This window comes from Theropithecus gelada, chromosome 14, assembly GCF_003255815.1.
Source record: "Theropithecus gelada isolate Dixy chromosome 14, Tgel_1.0, whole genome shotgun sequence".
NCBI classification, from domain to species: domain Eukaryota; kingdom Metazoa; phylum Chordata; class Mammalia; order Primates; family Cercopithecidae; genus Theropithecus; species Theropithecus gelada.
The window spans coordinates 1008255-1027415 of record NC_037682.1 but is presented as its reverse complement, the minus strand read 5'-3'; the positions used below and the strand labels follow the sequence as shown (position 1 = coordinate 1027415).

Here is a 19161-nt window from a genome sequence, read left to right as displayed (position 1 = left end):
GGGTGGCTAAGGCTGGCAGCAAGAGCTCCGTGATCACCTCCTCCCTGAAGCCTTCTTCCAGCTGGTGTGGGGGGACAGCCGTGTCTTCCTCCTGCCCTTCTGGCACACTCCCTCCCCAGAGCAGCAGTCCTTGTCCGTGCACCCACACTGAGGCCCAGACAGATACGGAGGGCCCACGGGGTAGAACCAGCTTAAGCTGACCCTGTTGCTGCCACCCAGGTTGCCCTGTGAAAGCCTCCCTCGACCTCTATCCATGCCACTGCATCCTACAAGTCAAGGAGGCAGCCTACCCCTTGAGCCTGCTGACCTGAGTCCAGCGTATAGAGGAGAAGGCTCTGTGCAGACGCTGCTGACACCTCCAACTCCCAGCTCACCTGCCCCATGGGTGCCAGGCTACCTCTCTGACTGGCCAGCAGGGCCCCTCACCACTCTTGGCCTGCCTTCCAGTCACCCATTGTCTCCATTCTGTGGCTTGTTCTTTAAAACCAACCAGCCAACCCTGTCTGATATAGCAGGGGACTTGAAAGGGGCCGAGAGGACTGAAGATGGTCTGCCATATTTAACCACAAGGCTTGGCGCTTTAGTGCTGACATATTAAACAATGCTTAGATATTCCAAAACTTTTTCAACTTTAGACAGAGCAGGAATTAAAATCCTTGTAGGCCGGGCACGGTGGCTCACACCTGTAATCCCAGCACTTTGGGAGGCCAACACAGACAGATGGCTTGAGCTCAGGCGTTTGAGACCAGCCTGGCCAACATAGTGAGACCCCTGTCTCTAGAATACAAATAGAGCAAGGCACAGTGGCTCATGCCTGTAAGCCCAGCACTTTGGGAGGCCAAGGCGGGTGGATCACGAGGTCAGGAGTTCGAGACCAGCCTGACCAACATGGTGAAACCCTGTCTCTACTAAAAATACAAAAATGAGGCCTGGTGTCGGGCACCTGTAATCCCAGCTACTCAGGAAGGTGAGGGAGGAGAATCGCTTGAACTCGGGAAGCAGAGATTGCAGTGAGCTGAGATCACACCACTGCACTCCAGCCTGGGTGAAAGAGTGAGACTCCATCTCAATAAATAAATAAATAAATAAATAAATAAATATTATCCAGGCATGGTGATGTGCGTCTGTGGTCCCAGCTACTCAGGAGGCTGAGGCAGGAGGATTGCCTGAGCCAGGGAGGTTGAGGCTACAGTGAGCTATGACTGTGCCACTGCCTTCCAGCCTGGGCAACACAGCAAGACCCTGTCTCAAACGACAACAACAAAAACACCAAGAAAATCTCTGTAAAACCTATTCTGGGTTTGTGGTACAGCATGCACGTCTTTTCTGGGTTTATTGTATGAACACAAAGTCCACTGTGTTAACCATTTTGAACTGCACAGTTCAGCAGCCTCCTGGGGATCCATTACCACCGTCCACCTCCAGAACGCTGCATCGCTCCAGAGACTTTGTCCCTATTACACATGGACTCCCCGTCCCCTCCCCTCAACCCCTGGCACCCACCACCTACTTTCTGCCTCAATGGCTCTCCCAAATCTAGCATTGCAGATAAATGGTATCATGTAACATCTGTCCTTTTGATTGGCCTATTTCACTCCAGGTCCCTCCATGCTGTAGTCTGTTCAACTTCCCTTCCTTTTTATTTTATTTTTTGAGACGGAGTCTCGCTCTGTTGCCCAGGCTGGAGTGCAAGGACACGATCTTGGCTCACTGCAACCTCTGCTTCCTGGGTTCAAGCGATTCTCCTGTTTCAGCCTCCCAATGTGCTGGGATTACAAGCGCATGCCACCACACCTGGCTGCTTTTGTATTTTTAATAGAGATGGGGCTTCACCATGTTGGCCAGGCTGGTCTTGAACTCCTGACCTCAAGTGATCATCCACTCACCTTGGCCTCCCAAAGTGTTGGGATTACAGGCGTGAGCCACTGTGCCAGGCCCAAACTTCCTTCCTTTTTTATGGCTGATAAAAGGATGGAAAAAAAGGAAAAAAAGAAAAAGGAAGGTTCCTGGCTATTTGGGTCTCACCATTTGATTTTTCCTCTTTGTGCCATTTGTACGGTTTTTTTTGTTTGTTTGTTTTGACGGAGTCTCGCTCTGTCGCCCAGGCTGGAGTGCAGTGACATGATCTTGGCTCACTGCAACCTCTGCCTCCCGGGTTCAAGCGACTCTTCTGCCTCAGCCTCCCAAGTAGCTGGGACCACGGGAACTTGCCACCATGCCTGGTTAATTTTTTTTTTCTTTTTCTTTTTTTTTTTTTTTGCATTTTTAGTAGAGACGGGGTTTCACCATGTGGGTCAGGCTGGTCTCAAACTCCTGTCCTCAGGCAATGCACCTGCCTCGGCCTCCCAAAGTGCTGGGATTACAGGCATGAGCCACTGCCCTCAGCCTGTGTGTTTTTTCTTTGCAGGAATGCCTCCTCCTCATTTGTTGGATTTCTTGCGGTGTTGTGTGTCCCGAGCCCTTTGCCGCTTGTGGCATCCAATTCTCTCCGCCAGTCAGCAGCCACTTGCCTTCCAGTGTTTCTGGAGCACAGACGTTCTAAAAACCTGAGTTTATCAAATTGGAACCATTCTCCCATTACCGAGTAAGCTTTTAGAATCGTGGGCAGAAGGATATCCTGCCACGTTCGAGTCTCATATTCCTGGCATTCACTCACGCGTAGGCCTTTCATCCATCTGGCACTTAGGTTGTGTGTGGAGCCAGCCAGGGGTCTCACGTTTCTTTCCCATGAGATCGGACGGCCCCGACGCCAGGGAGTGGATGGTCCTCTGCCAGCCCGCAGGGCGGCGCCAGCTCCTGCTCCGACTTCCCAGCACAGCCTGTTCTGAGCCACGCCCCACTGCCTGCAACTGTGGCTTCGTCATGATCTCACCTCCTCATTTCTCTCTTTAATCTCCCGCAGGTGCTCAGCGACTGGCTTCCCCCCTGGGAGGAGGTCGGAGTCTCCGTCTGGGATTCCGAGGCTCAGCTTCTGCTTCACAGTGCCCCTAAACCTCAGCCGTGTAGGAACTTTTCCCAAAGGAAAACGAATTCTCAGGGATGCCCAGAGCTTATCAGTTCACTTTTATTACAGAACACTTTTTTTTTGTTTTTTTGAGACAGAGTCTTGCTCTGTCGCCCAGGCTGGAATGCAGTGGTGCGATCTCGGCTCCCTGCAAGCTCCGCCTCCTGGGTTCAAACTATTCTCCTGCCCCAGCCTCCCGAGTACTGCCCCAGCCTGTAGTTCCGAGTGGACTACAGGTGTCCACCACCACATTTGGCTATTTTATTTTATTTTATTTTAGGGCCGGGGGTTTCACCATGTTGGCCAGGCTGGTCTCAAACTCCTGACCTCAGGTGATCTGTCCACCTCGGCCTCCCAAAGTGCTGGGATCCGAGGCGTGAGCCACCGCGTCTGGCCTCAGAACACTTCTAAGTTCTAAACAAATACCAGATAGAAAATGTGTATAAAAAGGTCATGCTGTGAAGTCAAATCGCTTATAAGGAAATCTGGAAAACGGGAAAGCTCTGATGTGCAGCATGATCTCTAAGGACAGAGGTGTCCACGGATCCGGGGTCTGGGGACTGTCCGAGGCAGGCTGTGACCCCCAGGCTCTGCGGGAACTGCCTGGAGACCTGCAGCTCTAAGCCTTGCTGGGAACCTGCACCAGCATGTCAGGTCCCCCATTCTTGTGTTAGTAGCCAGCGACACACATGTGGCTTCCTAGGGTGCATGTGGTATGTATCACCTGGTGCAGAACAGGGTGGGCTGGGGGGAGGTTTCTCTGTTTTCCTCTCCAGCATCCCCTCCCCACTGCTAAGAGGGTGCGCCTCCTCTTCCGGGACTTCCACCCTAGTGCATTCTTGGTGAGGCTGCTGGTCACCTCCGGGCCCTCCCCTAGACACGGGCAGGGGCCCAGGCAGAATCCTCCAAAAGCAGGGCACAGTGAGCAAGGCTCATGGGGGCACTCACTGCTCCGGACTCCCACACTGGGCTGCTGCAGGTCCTGGCCTGACTCGGGTCTTCGGTGTCTCCCTGGTCCCAGGGAGGGATGGGCAGGGACCAGTCTCCCTGCCTTTCAGTGACCAGTCCCTGACCACCTGGACACGCTCTGATCTGCTGTCTCCAGGCCCAGGCTGAACTTGCACTTGCCCCAGAGGCTTGTTGGGCAGAGCAGGGCCTGTGCTGCCCAACTGTGTGCCCCAGGTGGGAGTCATTAGGGGCAGGAGCGATGTGTGTGGTGCAGCCAGTGCTGAGGCCACCCCCCGGGACCCGCCCTGGCACATGGGAAGGAAGGCACAAGGTAGGTTAGGCTCCCCCCCGAGTGCAGCAGCTCCAGAAGTGTGTTTGGGAGGGAACTGTCATGCCCCTCCCTGGGGCTGCTGCACCCTGTCCTCCATGTCCTGGGCACTAGGCTAGGCCAACTTAGGACAGGGCCTACCTCCTTGTTGCAACCCCCTCCAGACCACAGAGGCCGGCACCTGCCACATCTCACGTCTCTGGTCAGTTCATGCCAGGCTGGGGGGCAGATGTCAGAGCCAGCAGCTCCTGTTCTCTCAAGTGCTTCTGATGCCCAGGTGAAGGTACCCTCGTGCCCCAGCCCACAGCCCTGGCCCAGACTCCTTGCGTCTTAGCGGCTGTCACTTACTGTCTGCTTCCTGCTTCTGGGTCTGCATGACTCACGGGTGCTGGGGTCTAAGTCTCCAGACCACCCAGCCTAGCCTTGGTGAAAGGGGAACCCGGCCGAGCCCCCGCTGGGAAAGGGCCCTGTCACGTCAAGGACTGCCCAACACGCCCCTTCCCAAGAAAGGAGCCCATGTCTCCTGGTCCCAGCCCCCAACATGAGGTCCACCTGGTAGTCGGGCTGAGCTAACAGAGGGCACCCAGGGCAGCCACTGTGTGAGGGGCGTTCTCAGCAAGGGGGTACAGTCGGCCCTCAGGATCTATGGGTTCTGCATCCATGGATTCAACCAACCAAGGATGTCAAATATTTGAAAAAACAAACATGAGTGGTTGTGTCTGATTTTTTTTCTTCTTGTTACTTCCTAAACAACACGATACAGCAACTCTTCACACAGCAGTTACATTGTATTAGGTATTATTAGTAATCTAGAAATGAGTTAAAGTACACAGGAGGACACCTGTAGGTTACAGGCAAACACTATTGGAGATCTGCTCCAACCTAGCCCTCCTGCTCCTGGGTTCGAGGCCCACAGTGTGCCTGTGGGGGACGAGATCCTGTGCAGATTCAGAAAGCTCTCCAAGGAACTAGGCCCAGCCTGTGCTGTGACCACAGGCCTGCAAGGCTTCAGACACCTCCACCCACTAACACCCACGGCCGCCTAACACTGGACACTCACTGAGCTCTGTCTCTGCTACCCAGCCCAACTCTCGGCCTTGCCTGTGCCACGAGCTTCCAGCTCCCACTTCCCTTGTGGCAGGAGGGCTCTGCGTCAGGTGAGGCAGGGTTCACTGCCTGTCTGACAGGGGTCAGGGACCCTTCTCCAGGCTGGGCCAGGGGGAACCAGAGGCCAGCGGTTTTTTTTTTTGTTTTTTTTTGAGAAGGAGTCTCACTCTGTCACCCAGGCTGGAGTGCAGTGGCGTGATCTTGGCTCATTGCAACCTTCGCCCCCTGGGTTCACATGATTCTCCCGTCTCAGTCCCCCGAGTAGTTTGGATTACAGGTGCCTGCCACTGCACCTGGCTAATTTTTGTATATATATATTTTTTTAGTAGAGACGGGGTTTTCTTGGCCAGGCTGGTCTTGAACTCCTGACCTCGTGATCCACTAGCCTGGGCCTTCCAAAGTGCTGGGATTACAGGCGTGAGTCACCGCTCCCAGCGGAGGCCAATGGTTTTGATGGGGTGGGACCCACGGAAGCCCTCACCTTGGCTGTTCCCAACCACGACGGTTTCCCTGGTAGGAGCAGAGGTTTGCTGGGACCTCCATATTGGTAGCAGGGGCCCAGGGGCCTGGTGCTAGGGTTAGGGTTAGGGTTAGGGTTAGGGTCAGGGTTAGCGTTAGGGTTAGCGCAGTCGACCCGGACCGGGTACAAACGCGCAGGCGCCCAGCCCCGCCCGAGCCCCGCCCCGCCCCGCCCCGCCCCGCCCCCGGCCGCCGCGGCACGTGACCCGCGTCCTCCTGGGCGCGCCCAGCCGCCGCGCACGCGCACGCACGCGCAGACCCAGCGTCGAGCCCGCGCTATGGCGTCGGAGCGGCTCCCTAGCAGGCCGGCCTGTCTGCTCGTGGCCAGCGGCGCCGCGGAAGGTGAGGCCCGGCGTCCTGGGCCGGTGTCCGAAGAGCGTCCGCGACGGGGCTGCCCGGGGCGGGAGGTTCGGGACGCGGTGGGCGCGCGTCACGTGGCGCTGGAAGCCGAAGCCGCTGAGGGCGCGGGGCACGGGCCGGGGACGGGCGGGCGGGGTCGGGGTTGGGATGGAGCTCGGGGCGGGGGCGGGGACTGGGACGGGGACGGGGTCGCGGGTTAGGATGGAGCTCGGGGTCGGAGGGGTCGGGATGGAACTCGGGGCGGGGTCCGGGGGTTGGGATGGAGCTCGGGGTCGGAGGGGTCGGGATGGAACTCGGGGCGGGGTCCGGGGGTCGGGATGGAGATCGGGGCGGGGTCGGGATGCATCAAGGCGCCGCGTCGCTCCCCCGAGTCTCTTCTGCGCGGCGATTTCGCGGGCCCGACGTTTCTAGCGGAGGGAACCGCGTGCCTGGGCTTGGTCCCCGAGGCCGCTGCGCTCCAAGAGGGGAGCCCGGGTGTGGGGAGGGGGCGTTCGGGGAGTTGACCCCGCTCTGAGGTCGGGCGGCCGCGGGGACTCTGGCTTTCTGAACCACCGGCTCCTGAGGAGGCCCGGAGCCCCCTCCTGGAGAAGGCGCCCCCCCGGCCCCCGTCCTGGGGCCAGGGTACTAGGGCGCTGCTGGCCTGGGGCTCACGCGGGACGGAGCGCAGCGGGGTGCGTCCGCTGGCGCTGAGCCTGCAGGGTCTCCGGGCAGCCGGGGAGGGATGAGCAGCGGAGCCCGAGGGTGCCTGGCTTCGTTCTGAGCCCTTTGCAGAGGGAAGTGACCAGCCCAAGGTCACCGCACCATGGAGAGCTGGGGGCTGGAGTTGGGATCCGGAGGTCTCCCTCTTGAAGTCTGTAGGTCCTCAAGTGTGGACAGGGGAGATGGGGCTGTGGCGTTGTGGCGTCACGACGTGCTGAGCTCCGGGGGTCCTGAGCTACGCCGCCGGACTGCGGGTGGGAGGAGCCTTGAGTGGGGTTCAGTCCTGGGGGCGTGGGTTGGGACTTGTTTCCAGAGCAGGTCCGGCATGTTGGGGACATGGGGTCTTAGGGCCAGCAGGCTGGGGACAGCACTTCAGGAGGCCGGAAAGGCTGGCAGCCGGGGGAACAGAGCCTGCAGCAGGCTACTGGGCGCTTTACAGGGCATTTTACAGTGAATATGTATTAACTTATATAAGAAGGAAGAGGCCGGGCGCAGTGGCTCACACCTGTAATCCCAGCACTTTGGGAGGCCAAGGCGGGCGGATCATGAGGTCAAGAGATGGAGACCATTCTGGCCAACGTGGTGAAACCCCGTCTCTACTAAAAGTACGAAGATTAGCCGGGTGTGGTGGCGCTCGCCTGTAGTCCCAGCTACTCGGGAGGCTGAGGCCGGAGAATTGCTTGAACCCGGGATGCGGAGGTTGCAGTGAGCCGAGATCGTGCCACTGCGCTCCAGCCTAGTGACAGATTGGGCCCCAGAATTAAAGTAAATGTAGAAAGATGCAGCTCACGCTACTTTGGAATAAACTTGTACGTGCTCTCCGGCAGCCAGGGTGGGCTGGGCTGTGTCCTTCCCCTGGTGGGACAGTGACCCCCAGAGCCTTCTGGATGGGGCGTGGTGTGTTGGGTTTCTTTTTTTTTTGAGACGGAGTCTCGCTCTGTCGCCCAGGCTGGAGTGCAGTGGCCGGATCTCGGCTCACTGCAAGCTCCGCCTCCCGGGTTCACGCCATTCTCCTGCCTCAGCCTCCGGAGTAGCTGGGACTACAGGCGCCCGCCACCACGCCCGGCTAGTTTTTTGTATCTTTTAGTAGAGACGGGGTTTCATCGTGTTAGCCAGGATGGTCTCGATCTCCTGACCTCGTGATCCGCCCGTCTCGGCCTCCCAAAGTGCTGGGATTACAGGCTTGAGCCACCGCGCCCGGCCCTGGGTTTCTTTTTTTAAAAGTTCTTTGAGGGGCAGAAGGGGGCTGGGAAAAGCTGGAGGGGAGGGCCAGAGTCTCAGAACCCTTGTGAGGAAAGGGTCCCTGAGCACTTTCCCTGGAGTGGGTGAGGAGGGGCCAGGACACTTCTGCATTCTCCATGGTGCCTGAGGGCCTCAGTCCCTGGTGGTTCAGTGAGAGGATGAGCTGAACTCTGTGACCCTCACACCCAGGTTTGCCTTCCAGAAAGGCCTCGCATGGCTCTGTTAGCACCAGGATGAGGCTGGGGTGTGGGAGTGGCATGGACAGTTGAGGTAGGCTGCATCCTGTCCCGGCCTCTGGCTGGGGCGGAGGTGACAGTGTCAGGCTGGGGAAAGAGCTTGCCATGGGGGATGCAGGCCTCGGGATGGCCTACAGGTCTGGCATACCTGGTTGTGCCCCTCTGACGCTTTCCCAGCTTCCTCCTTCTGGACATGAATGGGTGGCTGGCCCTGCCCCAGGGCTTCAAGTAGTGGGCCCTGGGTGTAGGGGAGAGGGCTGCTCCTCAGGGTGTTCTGGGGTCGGGTGAGGCCATGGGGGTGTCTGGGTAGCACCCTGAGGCGGGGCAGGCTAGTCCTGTGGAGCCCACACTCACCGGGACCCTCTGCAGGTGTGTCGGCCCAGTCCTTCCTCCACTGTTTCACAATGGCCAGCACCGCCTTCAACCTGCAGGTGGCCACCCCTGGGGTAAGTCCAGCCTCTCCTTCCCCACTGGACACTTGGGGTCTGTCTCCACCTCTCTGGGGGCAAGGTCAGGAGAGTGCCTCTGCTGCCTGGGAGGAGTGGGGAGCCCCTGGAGTTGGTAGAGGAGTGAAGGGTCTGTGACCAAACCCTGGTTGTGTCCTCCTGTCCCGGTCCCCATTTCCTGGGCTCTGACCCCACCTGTGATGAGGGAGACCTTTTCTTTTGTTTTCTTTCTTTTTTTTTTTTTTTGAGACGGAGTTTCGCTCTTGTTGCCCAGGCTGGAGTACATTGGAGTGATCTCGGCTCACTGCAACCTCTGCCTCCCGGGTTCAAGCAGTCCTCCTGCCTCAGCCTCCCGAGTAGCTGGGATTACAGGCACATGCCACCATGCCCGGCAAATTTTGTATTTTTAGTAGAGATGGGGTTGCGTTGTGTTGGCCAGGATGGTCTTGAACTCCCAACCTCAGGTGATCCGCCCACCTCGGCCTCCCGAAGTGCTGGGATTACAGGTGTGAGCCGCCACACCCGGCCCAAAGGAGACCTTTTCGCTGCGGGTCTGTGCTTGTGCACGTGTGTGAGCCGGAGACCAAGGCGCAGCCCTGCTGTAAGGGGCACACATGTTTCCACTGGGAGCAGTTCTCCACCCTCTGATCGTGGGTGACCCAGGGATATCAGATGTAGATAAAGTCACAGTAAGGATGCATTCATTATGTGTTCATCACTGCAGGTTTTTGTTTATGATGTATAAAAATTTTTGGTTGGTGGGTTGGATAGGAAATAAACTACTGAGGCTGCTGCTGGGACAGGCCACCCCAACCTGGGAGACCCAGTGGAGGAGGCTGGGTGGTCGGGTGCCTTTGTACCTCAAGGGGATGCTGTTGGGTTCCTTGTCGGCATTTTCAAGCTCCTTCTGAGCTGACAGGGACATTCCTGGTGCTGACCCTTGGCCCCTGGGCTCTGCTCCTCCAGGGGAAAGCCATGGAATTTGTGGATGTGACCGAGAGCAATGCACGCTGGGTGCAAGACTTCCGCCTCAAGGCCTATGCCAGCCCCGCCAAGCTCGAGTCGATTGATGGTAGGCCTGGGACCCACTCCTTGGGGTGGGGTGCCTGGGACCTTGGAGGGTCAAGGGTTCCAGATAGGTTTGGGGTCTTAGTGAGCTCCCTGGTTCTGCCCCTGAAGCCCTGTGACCATCTGGGGCAGCCTCCAGCCCCACATCCTGGGCCCCAGAGTTTCTGAGCTCCTCTGAGGAGGAGAGATGATGAGTGTGTGGAGACGGGAAAGTCAGGGGGGCCCTTGGGAGCTGTAGCCCATGGAGGAAAAGGGACAGATGCCATCACTAGGCTGGCTGGTCCCTGTGGAGGGTCTGTCCTGGCCACGTACTTGGGCCCGGTCCTGCAGGTGGTCTCACTTTGATTGATGTGTGGCTGCTACCTGGTCTGTGGTCTCCCCCCAGGTGCCCGGTACCATGCCCTCCTGATCCCCAGCTGTCCTGGGGCCCTGACCGACCTGGCCAGCAGTGGCTCCCTGGCCCGTATCCTGCAGCACTTCCACTCTGAGAGCAGTAGGTGACCCCTGGGACCCAGGGGAGGGGTTGGATGTGCAGCCCTACGAGAAATGGGTCTCCCACCAGCAGAAGAGAGGTGGGAAGACCCCAGGTAGGCATTTCTGGGTATCTGGTCAGTGGCCGCTGAGGTGGTTGTGGGCAGGAGGCAGTGACCGCCCCCTCTCCCGACACACACTTTGTCCTCTTCTGGTGACCATCTTGCAGGCCTCTGGGCAGTCTCCCGAGGGTGGGGGCCATGCCCTCCTGAGCAAGGCAGGACACCAGGCTGGTTCCTTCTGGGAGAGCCTGGCATCCAGGGCCGGGCTTGGGGCTCGAGGCTGGCGGGGGTGCAGGGAGGACGGCTGTTTGAGGAGACCTGGCAGCTGCCCCGGCTCAGGGTTGGGCTGTGATGAGTGTGTCCACTGGCCGGGGTGGACAAGCCAGTGCTCTATGCAGCACCCTTTGTGGGTAGGAGCTGGGCTGCTGTCCGCAGCATGGCCTGGACAGGCAGCAGTTGTTTGTGGCCACCTCAGCCATGGGAACACACTCAGCCTTTCGGATGGAGCCAGGGTGGCCCCACCGCAAGGCACAGGCACTGCCTCAGACTCACCTCCCGCCCGCACAGGGGCGTCCTGTCTAGCCAGGGAGGGGCCTGACCCACAGCACCTGCCAGGGTGGTGGGCGGCCTGGTCAGCTATGCAGTGGGGTTGCCGGGCAGTGTCCTGGGGTTTGGTAAACAGACCTGGAACCTCAGGACCTCCTCTCCGTGTGTCTCAGCCGCCAAAACCTGAGATCTGGGCTCTAAACCAGAGCCTAGTCCTGAAGCACCAGGTCCCCTGAGCAGATTCCTGATGCCAGCTATGCAGGCTGAGCCAGGACACCTCAGGTGCTGAGCCTGGTTTCCAGGGAAACCTGGGAGGAGGGGGCCAGGCAGGCGGCACAGGCCTGGGGGAGCCACAAGCAGGGGCGTCTGGGAGGGGCTTCATGATGCGGGTGGCGGGGTCCAGGGCCTCAACGCTGTGTGCCACTTTCAGAGCCCATCTGCGCCGTTGGCCACGGTGTCGCCGCCTTGTGCTGTGCCACCAACGAGGACAGATCCTGGGTGTTCCACGGCTACAGCCTGACAGGGGTGAGTGCCTGGAGGACAGAGGCACCCTGTGCTCCCTGCTCTGTCCTCCCCCACAACAGCCAGAGATGAGGACGGAGACTCCAGAACTTCTGGTCCCTAGTCTCCTGGGAGCCTAGGCCCACTCACCAGGGGACATGGGGAGGGAGGGGCATCAGACCTGTGTGTGCAGTTGGAGGGGCTGAGAGCCCAGCCAGGGTGTCCTCGGAGACACAGCCTGTGTCGATCTGAGGCCCAAAGACTGTGAAGTGGGCTCAGTGGACACCGGGGACGGCTGTGGGAGCAGCTGATCCACAGGCCCTGAGGCAGGGAGTGGTGGCCGCTGTGCCGAGGCTGGTTTCACTGGAAATGGAACTGGCCCCCAGCTCAGATGTCACTTTCCCTGCTGAGGGGACCCCTCCTTAGTGGGTACTCAGTGCTGCCCCCGAGGGATGACACCAACCTAGTCTCAGGTTACAAGTGGGCGTGACCCCTTGGGTGAGTGGTTAGATTCACTCCTGCCCAGAGGGTGCCGCCCCAAGGGGCTCACCCCACTAAGCTCTTCTCATTCTAGTCACCTGTGTGCTCTGGTGCTGGGGGAGCTGGCCCCCTCCTCCTGTAGTGGCCTTGTCGCTCTCAGGGACACCCCATGGGAAGGTGGCTGGACTTTGTCATCTCTCTGGCCTCCAGCCTTAGCAGCTATCCCTGTTATGAGCAGTGACACCCCCAGTCCCACTTGGTTGGGTGAGGCTCCCTGCCCTGATTTGACCTTCCTGACCCCTGGGGTGGGCCTCAGGGCCTGGGCCTGGCTCAGGAGCCCCCACCCACCTCCCGCAGCCCTCTGTGTGTGAGCTCATCAGGGCCCCCGGCTTCGCCCGCCTGCCGCTCGTGGTGGAGGACTTTGTGAAGGATTCGGGCGCCTGCTTCAGTGGTGAGCCCTGAGGGTGCCCCCTGCACCTACAGAAGATGGGGTGGGGGGCTTGTCTGCGGCAGCCTGGGGGAGAAGCCTCCTGCGCCCTGGGTCCTTCAGACCCCCATGACACTGACTCAGACCCAGACAGGCTGACCTACTGCTGACCCTGGGCGCTTGCCTGGAGCCCGGGGCTCTCAGTGGGTGGGTGGACATTGCCTGAGGCTGGTGCCCTTGGTCCTCCCCAGCAAGTGAGCCTGACGCCGTGCACGTTGTGCTGGACCGCCACCTGGTCACGGGCCAGAATGCCAGCTCCACTGTCCCGGCCGTGCAGAACCTGCTCTTCCTCTGTGGCAGCCGGTGAGGGCTGGGCACATTCCTGCCATATCAGCAGAGCTGCACCCGGTGCTTTTGCCCAAGCCCTGACCACACGTCTGTCCTGTAGGAAATGAACCTGCTGGGTAGATGCACCCCCGAGACAGCCCAGGTGTCTCCAGAGGCAGACAGCCCCGTCTCAGGCTTCAGGGACCCCGCCTCTTCCCTCCTGACAAGGGCCGTGGATGGCAGCCCAGTCTGACCCTGATGGGATTGTTGGAGGCCTCCTGGAATCAGCTCTAAGGGGGTGTCGGCTCTCCTGGGGGATCTAAGCCCCCATCCCCCTGCATGTTCTCTGGTAGGAGGCAGAGAAGAGACCCCAGGTGCCTGGGGAGGCGTGCTAGCTGCTGGGTGGTCCTCGGGAATTCCAGGCCGGGTTTTCCAGGGAGGACTGGTTGCCAAGCGCGGTCGCTGTTGACTAGACAGAGTCGGCTCAGGGGTCCTCTGTGGGGGCTTGCCCTGTCGTGGTCTGTCTGCCACGCACCACCCCTTTCACCGTTGGTGGGGGCCTTGAGGGGAGGACCCAGTCGGCGGGAGCTGGCTCAGAACTTCGGCCAAAGGTGAATGGAGTTTTTTGGGAGCAGCACCTCCTGCCCCGAGGCTGACGGGCACTGGCAGTACTTTGCTGTTGAAGGAGTCTTCCTGGGATGTGGTTTCAAAGTGTAAGCACCTCCGCGATCCACCCTGTCCTGTCTAAGCATCGAGAGGCATGTTTAGTTGTGAATATGAGACCATGAGATTCTCGATGAGAGGAAAGTGCTGTCCCCCACGGCCTTGCAGAGTGGCCTCGAGTACAGCGGCTGTCAAGGGCAGACAGTGGTCTGGCCTGCTGGGCACCTGGCCTGGGCCCTGGCCTTCCAGCGGGCTGCCTGCTGGCCCCATTGTAGGGCCTTAGGAGAAGCTTAGGCCTTCTTCTTCCTCACAGTTCCCCAGTTTGAGCCATCGAAGGCCTTCCTCCTGCCCACCTTCCCGTTTCAGCCACAGCCATTCCCAAGCACGAGGGTGGCTCCTGGTGCCAGTGACCTGCCAGGAGGCCTCTTGTGATCGTAAAAGCATTCAGTTGGCTGGGCGTGGTGGCTCACGCCTATAATCCCAGCACTTTGGGAGGCCAAGGTGGGCGGATCATCTGAGGTCAGGAGTTTGAGACCAGCCTGGCCAACATGGTGAAACTAAAATACAAAAATTAGCTGGGCGTGGTGTCAGGGGCCTGTAATCCCAGCTACTTGGGAGGCTGAGACTTGAGAATTGCTTGAACCTGGGAGGCGGAGGTTGCAGTGAGCCAAGATTGCGCCATTGCACTCCAACCTGGGCAACGAGTGAAACTCCGTCTCAAAAATAAAAAATAATAAAGCCATTCAATAAGGAGAATTCAGAAAAAAGTGGAAGAAGGAAGCGCTGCAGCCACATCCCCGCCCTGAAGGCTGCGTCCCTCCAGTGCCTCCCAGATTAGTCAGGATGCCCACTTAGCACTGACTGCAGGGCCTTGCTCTGTCCCGGGTCCACTCTCACCCCCATGTGGTGATGGACGTCTCTGGACAAGTACTTTATATCTTATTTTATTTATTTACTTTTTGAGACAGAGTTTCTCTCGTTGCCCAGGCTGGAGTGCAGTGGCATAATCTAGGCTCACTGCAACTGCTGCCTCCCAGGTTCCAGCGATTCTCCAGCCTCAGCCTCCGGAGTAGCTGGGATTACAGGCATGTGCCACCACGCCCGGCTAATTTTTGTATTTTTAGTAGAGACTGTGTTTCATCATGTTGGCCAGGCTGGTCTCAAACTCCAGACCTCAAGTGATCCTCCTGCCTCGGCTTCCCGAAGTGTTAGGATTACAGGTATGAGCCACCGTGCCCGGACTAGTTTTTGTATTTTTAGCAGAGACGGGGTTTCATCATGTTGGCCGGGCTGGTCTTGAACTCCTGACCTCAGGTGATCCACCTGCCTCGACCTCCCAAAGTGCTGGGATTACAGGCTTGAGCCACCGTGCCCAGCTAACATTTTATTTTTTGGATGAAGTTTCACTGTCGCCAGGCTGGAATGCAGTGGCACAATCTCGGCTCACTGCAACCTCCGCCTCCTGGGTTCAAGTGATTATTCTGCCTCAGCCTCCCGGGTAGCTGGGACTACAGGTGCACACCACCACGCCCAGCTAATTTTTGTATTTTTAATGGAGACAAGATTTCACCATGCTGGCCAGGGTGGTCTTGATATCTTGACCTTCTGATCCATCTGCTTTGGCCTCCCAAAGTGCTGGGATTACAGGCGTGAGCCACTGCACCCAGCCAACAAGGACTTTTTTTAAAAAAAATTTAAGCTCATGTATTTTTTTATTTTTTGAGACGGAGTCTCTGTTACCCAGACTTGAGTGTAGTAGTGCGATCTCGGCTCACTGCAACCTCCGCCCTCCGAGTTCAAGCGATCCTCCTGCCTCAGCCCCCCGAGTAGCTGGGACTACAAGCGCCCGCGACCACACTTGGTTAATTTTTGGTATTTTTAGTAGAGACGGGGTTTCACCGTCTTGGTCAGGCTGGTCTTGAACTCCTGACCTTGTGATCCACCCGCCTTAGCCTCCCAAAGTGCTGGGATTACAGGCAAGCTCATATCTTAAGTCTTAGTCCATTTGGGCTCCTATAAGAACATACTGTAAACTGGTCGGGCCCGGTCATCCTGCCCTGTGACTGGATGACCTCCCAGATGCCCCACCTAATACCATCCCCTTGCAGGTGAGGACTTGAGCAGGTGGGTTTTGGGGGCACATGTTCAGGCCACAGCAGGGTGGATGAAGAGCCAGTGAGCCTTACTGAGCTCCTCTGGTCAGCCAGATCTGACATTAAGCCCAGCATTGAAGATCAAGGCAGGTGTGGCTTTGGGATGTGAAGTGGGTTCTGACGCGGGGCCCCACAGACCTGTCCCCAAGTGAGCCGCCTGCAGGCCCGTGTCATTCCTCAGCTGCGTGCAAAGTCTCTGGCTCAGAGAGCCTCCTCGCTGTGCCCAGTTCTCTCTCTGCCAGGGCAGGGCTTGGGGCAGCACCAGGCTGGGGCAGAGGATGAAAGCAAGAGGACTGAACTTCTGGAAGGGCAGCGGAGGGCGGCTGAGGATTTCCCCATGTACCAGTGTGTGTTCATCTACCCACGAGGAATAAAACCATGCAGCTCCACACAGATGGTGCCCGGTGTTCACAGCAGAACTGCTCATGATAATGGATAAGTTGTTTTCAAACAATGGGTTGTCAATGTTTAGTAATCATTGGTATCAGTAAGAGTAATGTATCCATATGGAAGATTATTTGGCTATTAAAAAGGAATGAATTTTTTTTTTTTTCTTGAGACAGAGTCTCGCTCTGTCGCCCAGGCTGGAGTGCAGTGGCGCGATCTCAGCTCACTGCAAGCTCTGCCTCCTGGGTTTACGCCATTCTCCTGCCTCAGCCTCCCGAGTAGCTGGGACTACAGGCGCTGCCACCTCGCCCGGCTAGTTTTTTTTTTTTTTTTTTTTTTTGGATTTTTTAGTAGAGACGGGGTTTCACCGTGTTAGTCAGGATGGTCTCGATCTTCTGACCTCGTGATCCACCCGTCTTGGTCTCCCAAAGTGCTGGGATTACAGGCTTGAGCCACCGCGCCAGGCCAGAATGAAGTTATTTTTAATAGGGTCTTGCTATATTGCCCTGGCTGGAGTGCATCGACTGTTTGCAGATGCAGTTACTGCTCATCGCAGCCTTGAACTGGCCTCGAGTGATCCTCCCACCTCAGCCTCCCCAGTAGATGAGACTGCAGGATACACCACCGTGCCCGGCTAGGAGTGAAGTTCTTTTACGTTCTGTGATGTGGGCGGACCCGGACAGAATGCTGAGTGAAAGAAGCCTGTCTCAAAAGGCCTGTGCCTTGTGATTCCATTTTTGTGAAATATCCAGAAAATGTAAGTCAGACAGAAAGTAGATTGTTTGAGGCTGGGAATGGGGACAAATAGGTTTGAGATTTCATTTTGGGGTAATGGTTTCACAGTTCTAAGATGACTGAATTATAGGGGCAAGTGGGTGAACTTGGTGTTTGCGAACGACACTCACAAACGTAGTCATATCCCCAGAGCCCCGTTCTGCTGGGTCTCTTTGGAGATACTGGTGCTGTTAATCTTTGGGAGCCACAGGACCTTTAATGTCCTCTTAGGACTTAGCCTGTTGACGGGCTCAGAGGCAGAGGCCTGACCTACTGTGGGAAGCCTTGAAGGATAGGAGGGACTCCTCAGCAGTGGAGGTTGGTGTGGGGAAGAGCCCTGCACTGGTTTTGATCAGGGGCACTGGCAGCCCAGCTGCCTCCCTGGCCTGCTGCTCTGCCCCAGGGTTGTCCCCTCTGCACCCTGGATGGGCCAGGCGTGCCCAACCCAGGTTGGAACTGAGGAGAGGCGGCCAGATGCCTGGTGTAAGGTAAGGTAGCTTGTTTCAGGTTCAGGGTGAGAAGCTGCAGCTCCATCCTACGGCCCAGTGCTGTCCCTGCCTTTGGAGGGGTGGGGGCAAGTCCAGAAGCTGCTCCAGACCCTAGTAAATGGGGGCTCAATGGACCCTCTTTGCAGTGCCTGGTATCCCTGGAGCCAGGAAGGACCAACCTGCAATCTGCAAAAAGGCATGGGGCACATGGGTCTAGACCTGGCAGAGGCTTTCAGGGAGGGGAGGAGGAAGCGGCTGCCCTAGAGTCGTGGGGAGGTCCCCTGCTGACCTCTGGGTGGGGCCCAGGGCAGTCCTTGGATCACTGGCAAGGCTGGACTTTCAGGTCCACAACTGGGAGGTTGGACAGGTGTGGGTCCAGGAGCCCCCTTGCCTTGTTCTCCCTGCAGCCTGACCAAGACTCTCTGTGGCAGTCACCCTGTAGTGCTTCTGGGAACAGAGGGACCACCCCATAGACCACGAATCTCTGATCCCACCAAGCCCTTCATAGTGCAATCCATTGCATTCAAACTCCAGTTGACGAACTATTTGCAGGGCTGATCTGCTGCACTGGGTTTCAGGTTCGGGTTAGGATCCATAAAGGTGGCCGGGTGCAGTGGCTCACACCTGTAATCCCTGCACTTTAGGAGGCTGCAGCAGGAGGATCACATGAGCCCAGAAATTTGAGACCAGCCTAGGTAGTGTGGTGAGACCCCATCTCTACAAAAAATAGAAAATTAGCCATGCATGGTGGTGCACACCTGTAATCCCAGCTACAGGCAGGAGGATCACTTGAGCCTGGGAGGTGGGCTACAGTGAGCCAAGATTGCACCACTGCACTCCAGCCTGGGTAACAGAGTGAAAGCCCTGTATTGAAAAATGGGGACCGGGCATGGTGGCTCATGCCTGTAATCCCAGCACTTTGGGAGGCCGAGGCGGGCAGATCGTGAGGTCAGGAGATCGAGACCACGGTGAAACCCCGTCTCTACTAAAAATACAAAAAATTAGCCGGGCGCGGTGGCGGGTGCCTGTGGTCTCAGCTACTCAGGAGGCTGAGGCAGGAGAATGGCGTGAACCCGGGAGGCGGAGCTTGCAGTGAGCCGAGATCGCACCACTGCACTCCAGCCTGGCCGACAGAGTGAGAGACTGTCTCAAAAAAAAGAAAAATGGGGAGAGGCCGGGCGGGGTGGCTCACGCCTGTAATCCCAGTACTTTGGGAGGCCGGGGTGGGTGGATCACAATGTCAGGAGTTCAAGACCGGCTTGGCCAAAATGGTGAAACCCAGTCTCTACTAAATATACAAAAATTAGCTAGGCGTGTGGCAGGCACCTGTAATCCCAGCTACTCAGGAGGCTGAGGCAGGAGAATTGCTTGAACCCAGGAGGCGGAGGCTGCGGTTAACTGACATCGCGACGCTGCACTCCAGCCTGGGTGACAGAGTGAGACTCCGTCTCAAAAAAAAAAAGAAAAAGAAAAACGAAAACAGGGAGAAGCAGACGCAGTGGTCCCAGCACTTTGGGACCCCAAAGCAGGGCACATCACTTGAGATCAGGAGTTTGAGACCAGACTGGCCAACATGGCGAAACCCCGTTTCTACTAAAAATAAAAAAATTAGCCAGGTATTGTGGCAGGCACCTGTCATCCCAGCTACCCAGGAGGCTGAGGCAGGAGAATCTCTTGAACCCAGGAGGCAGAGGTTGCAGTGAGCCCAGATCACACCACTGCACTCCAGCCTGAGTGACAGACCAAGACTCCATCTCAAAAAAAAAAAAAAAAAAAAAAAGGCCGAGCGCGGTGGCTCATGCCTGTAATCCCAGCACTTTGGAAGGCCAAGGCAGGTGGATGACTTGAGGTCAAGAGTTCAAGACCAACCTGGCCAACATGGTGAAACCCTGTCTTGACGGGCATGGTGGCAGGTGCCTGTAATC

General features: G+C 57.6%; 1 protein-coding gene and 1 long non-coding RNA gene across 8 annotated transcripts; one reads left to right on the top strand and one right to left on the bottom strand.

The window, feature by feature from the left end:
* Nucleotides 1-2261: 2261 nt before the first annotated feature.
* LOC112605572 lies at nt 2262-18965 on the bottom strand. Its single transcript, XR_003115528.1, has 5 exons — nt 18885-18965; nt 13141-13149; nt 8920-8928; nt 2873-3009; nt 2262-2522 (listed from the first exon to the last, which is right to left on the bottom strand). It is a non-coding gene; the product is annotated as an uncharacterized LOC112605572 (long non-coding RNA).
* Nucleotides 6141-14659, top strand: GATD1 (glutamine amidotransferase like class 1 domain containing 1). Of its 7 annotated transcripts, XM_025355150.1 has the most exons (8): nt 6141-6248; nt 8813-8889; nt 9856-9961; nt 10343-10450; nt 11467-11561; nt 12375-12468; nt 12696-12807; nt 12893-13207. In XM_025355150.1, exons 1-8 carry the CDS (start codon nt 6185-6187, stop codon nt 12897-12899), a joined length of 663 nt encoding a protein of 220 aa, XP_025210935.1. In that variant the 5' UTR covers nt 6141-6184; the 3' UTR covers nt 12900-13207. The 7 variants fall into 7 exon arrangements, with proteins under 7 accessions (XP_025210935.1, XP_025210936.1, XP_025210937.1 ...); XM_025355151.1 differs by having other exon boundaries at nt 12696-14659; XM_025355152.1 differs by lacking the exon at nt 10343-10450 and having other exon boundaries at nt 6159-6248.
* Nucleotides 18966-19161: the final 196 nt, after the last annotated feature.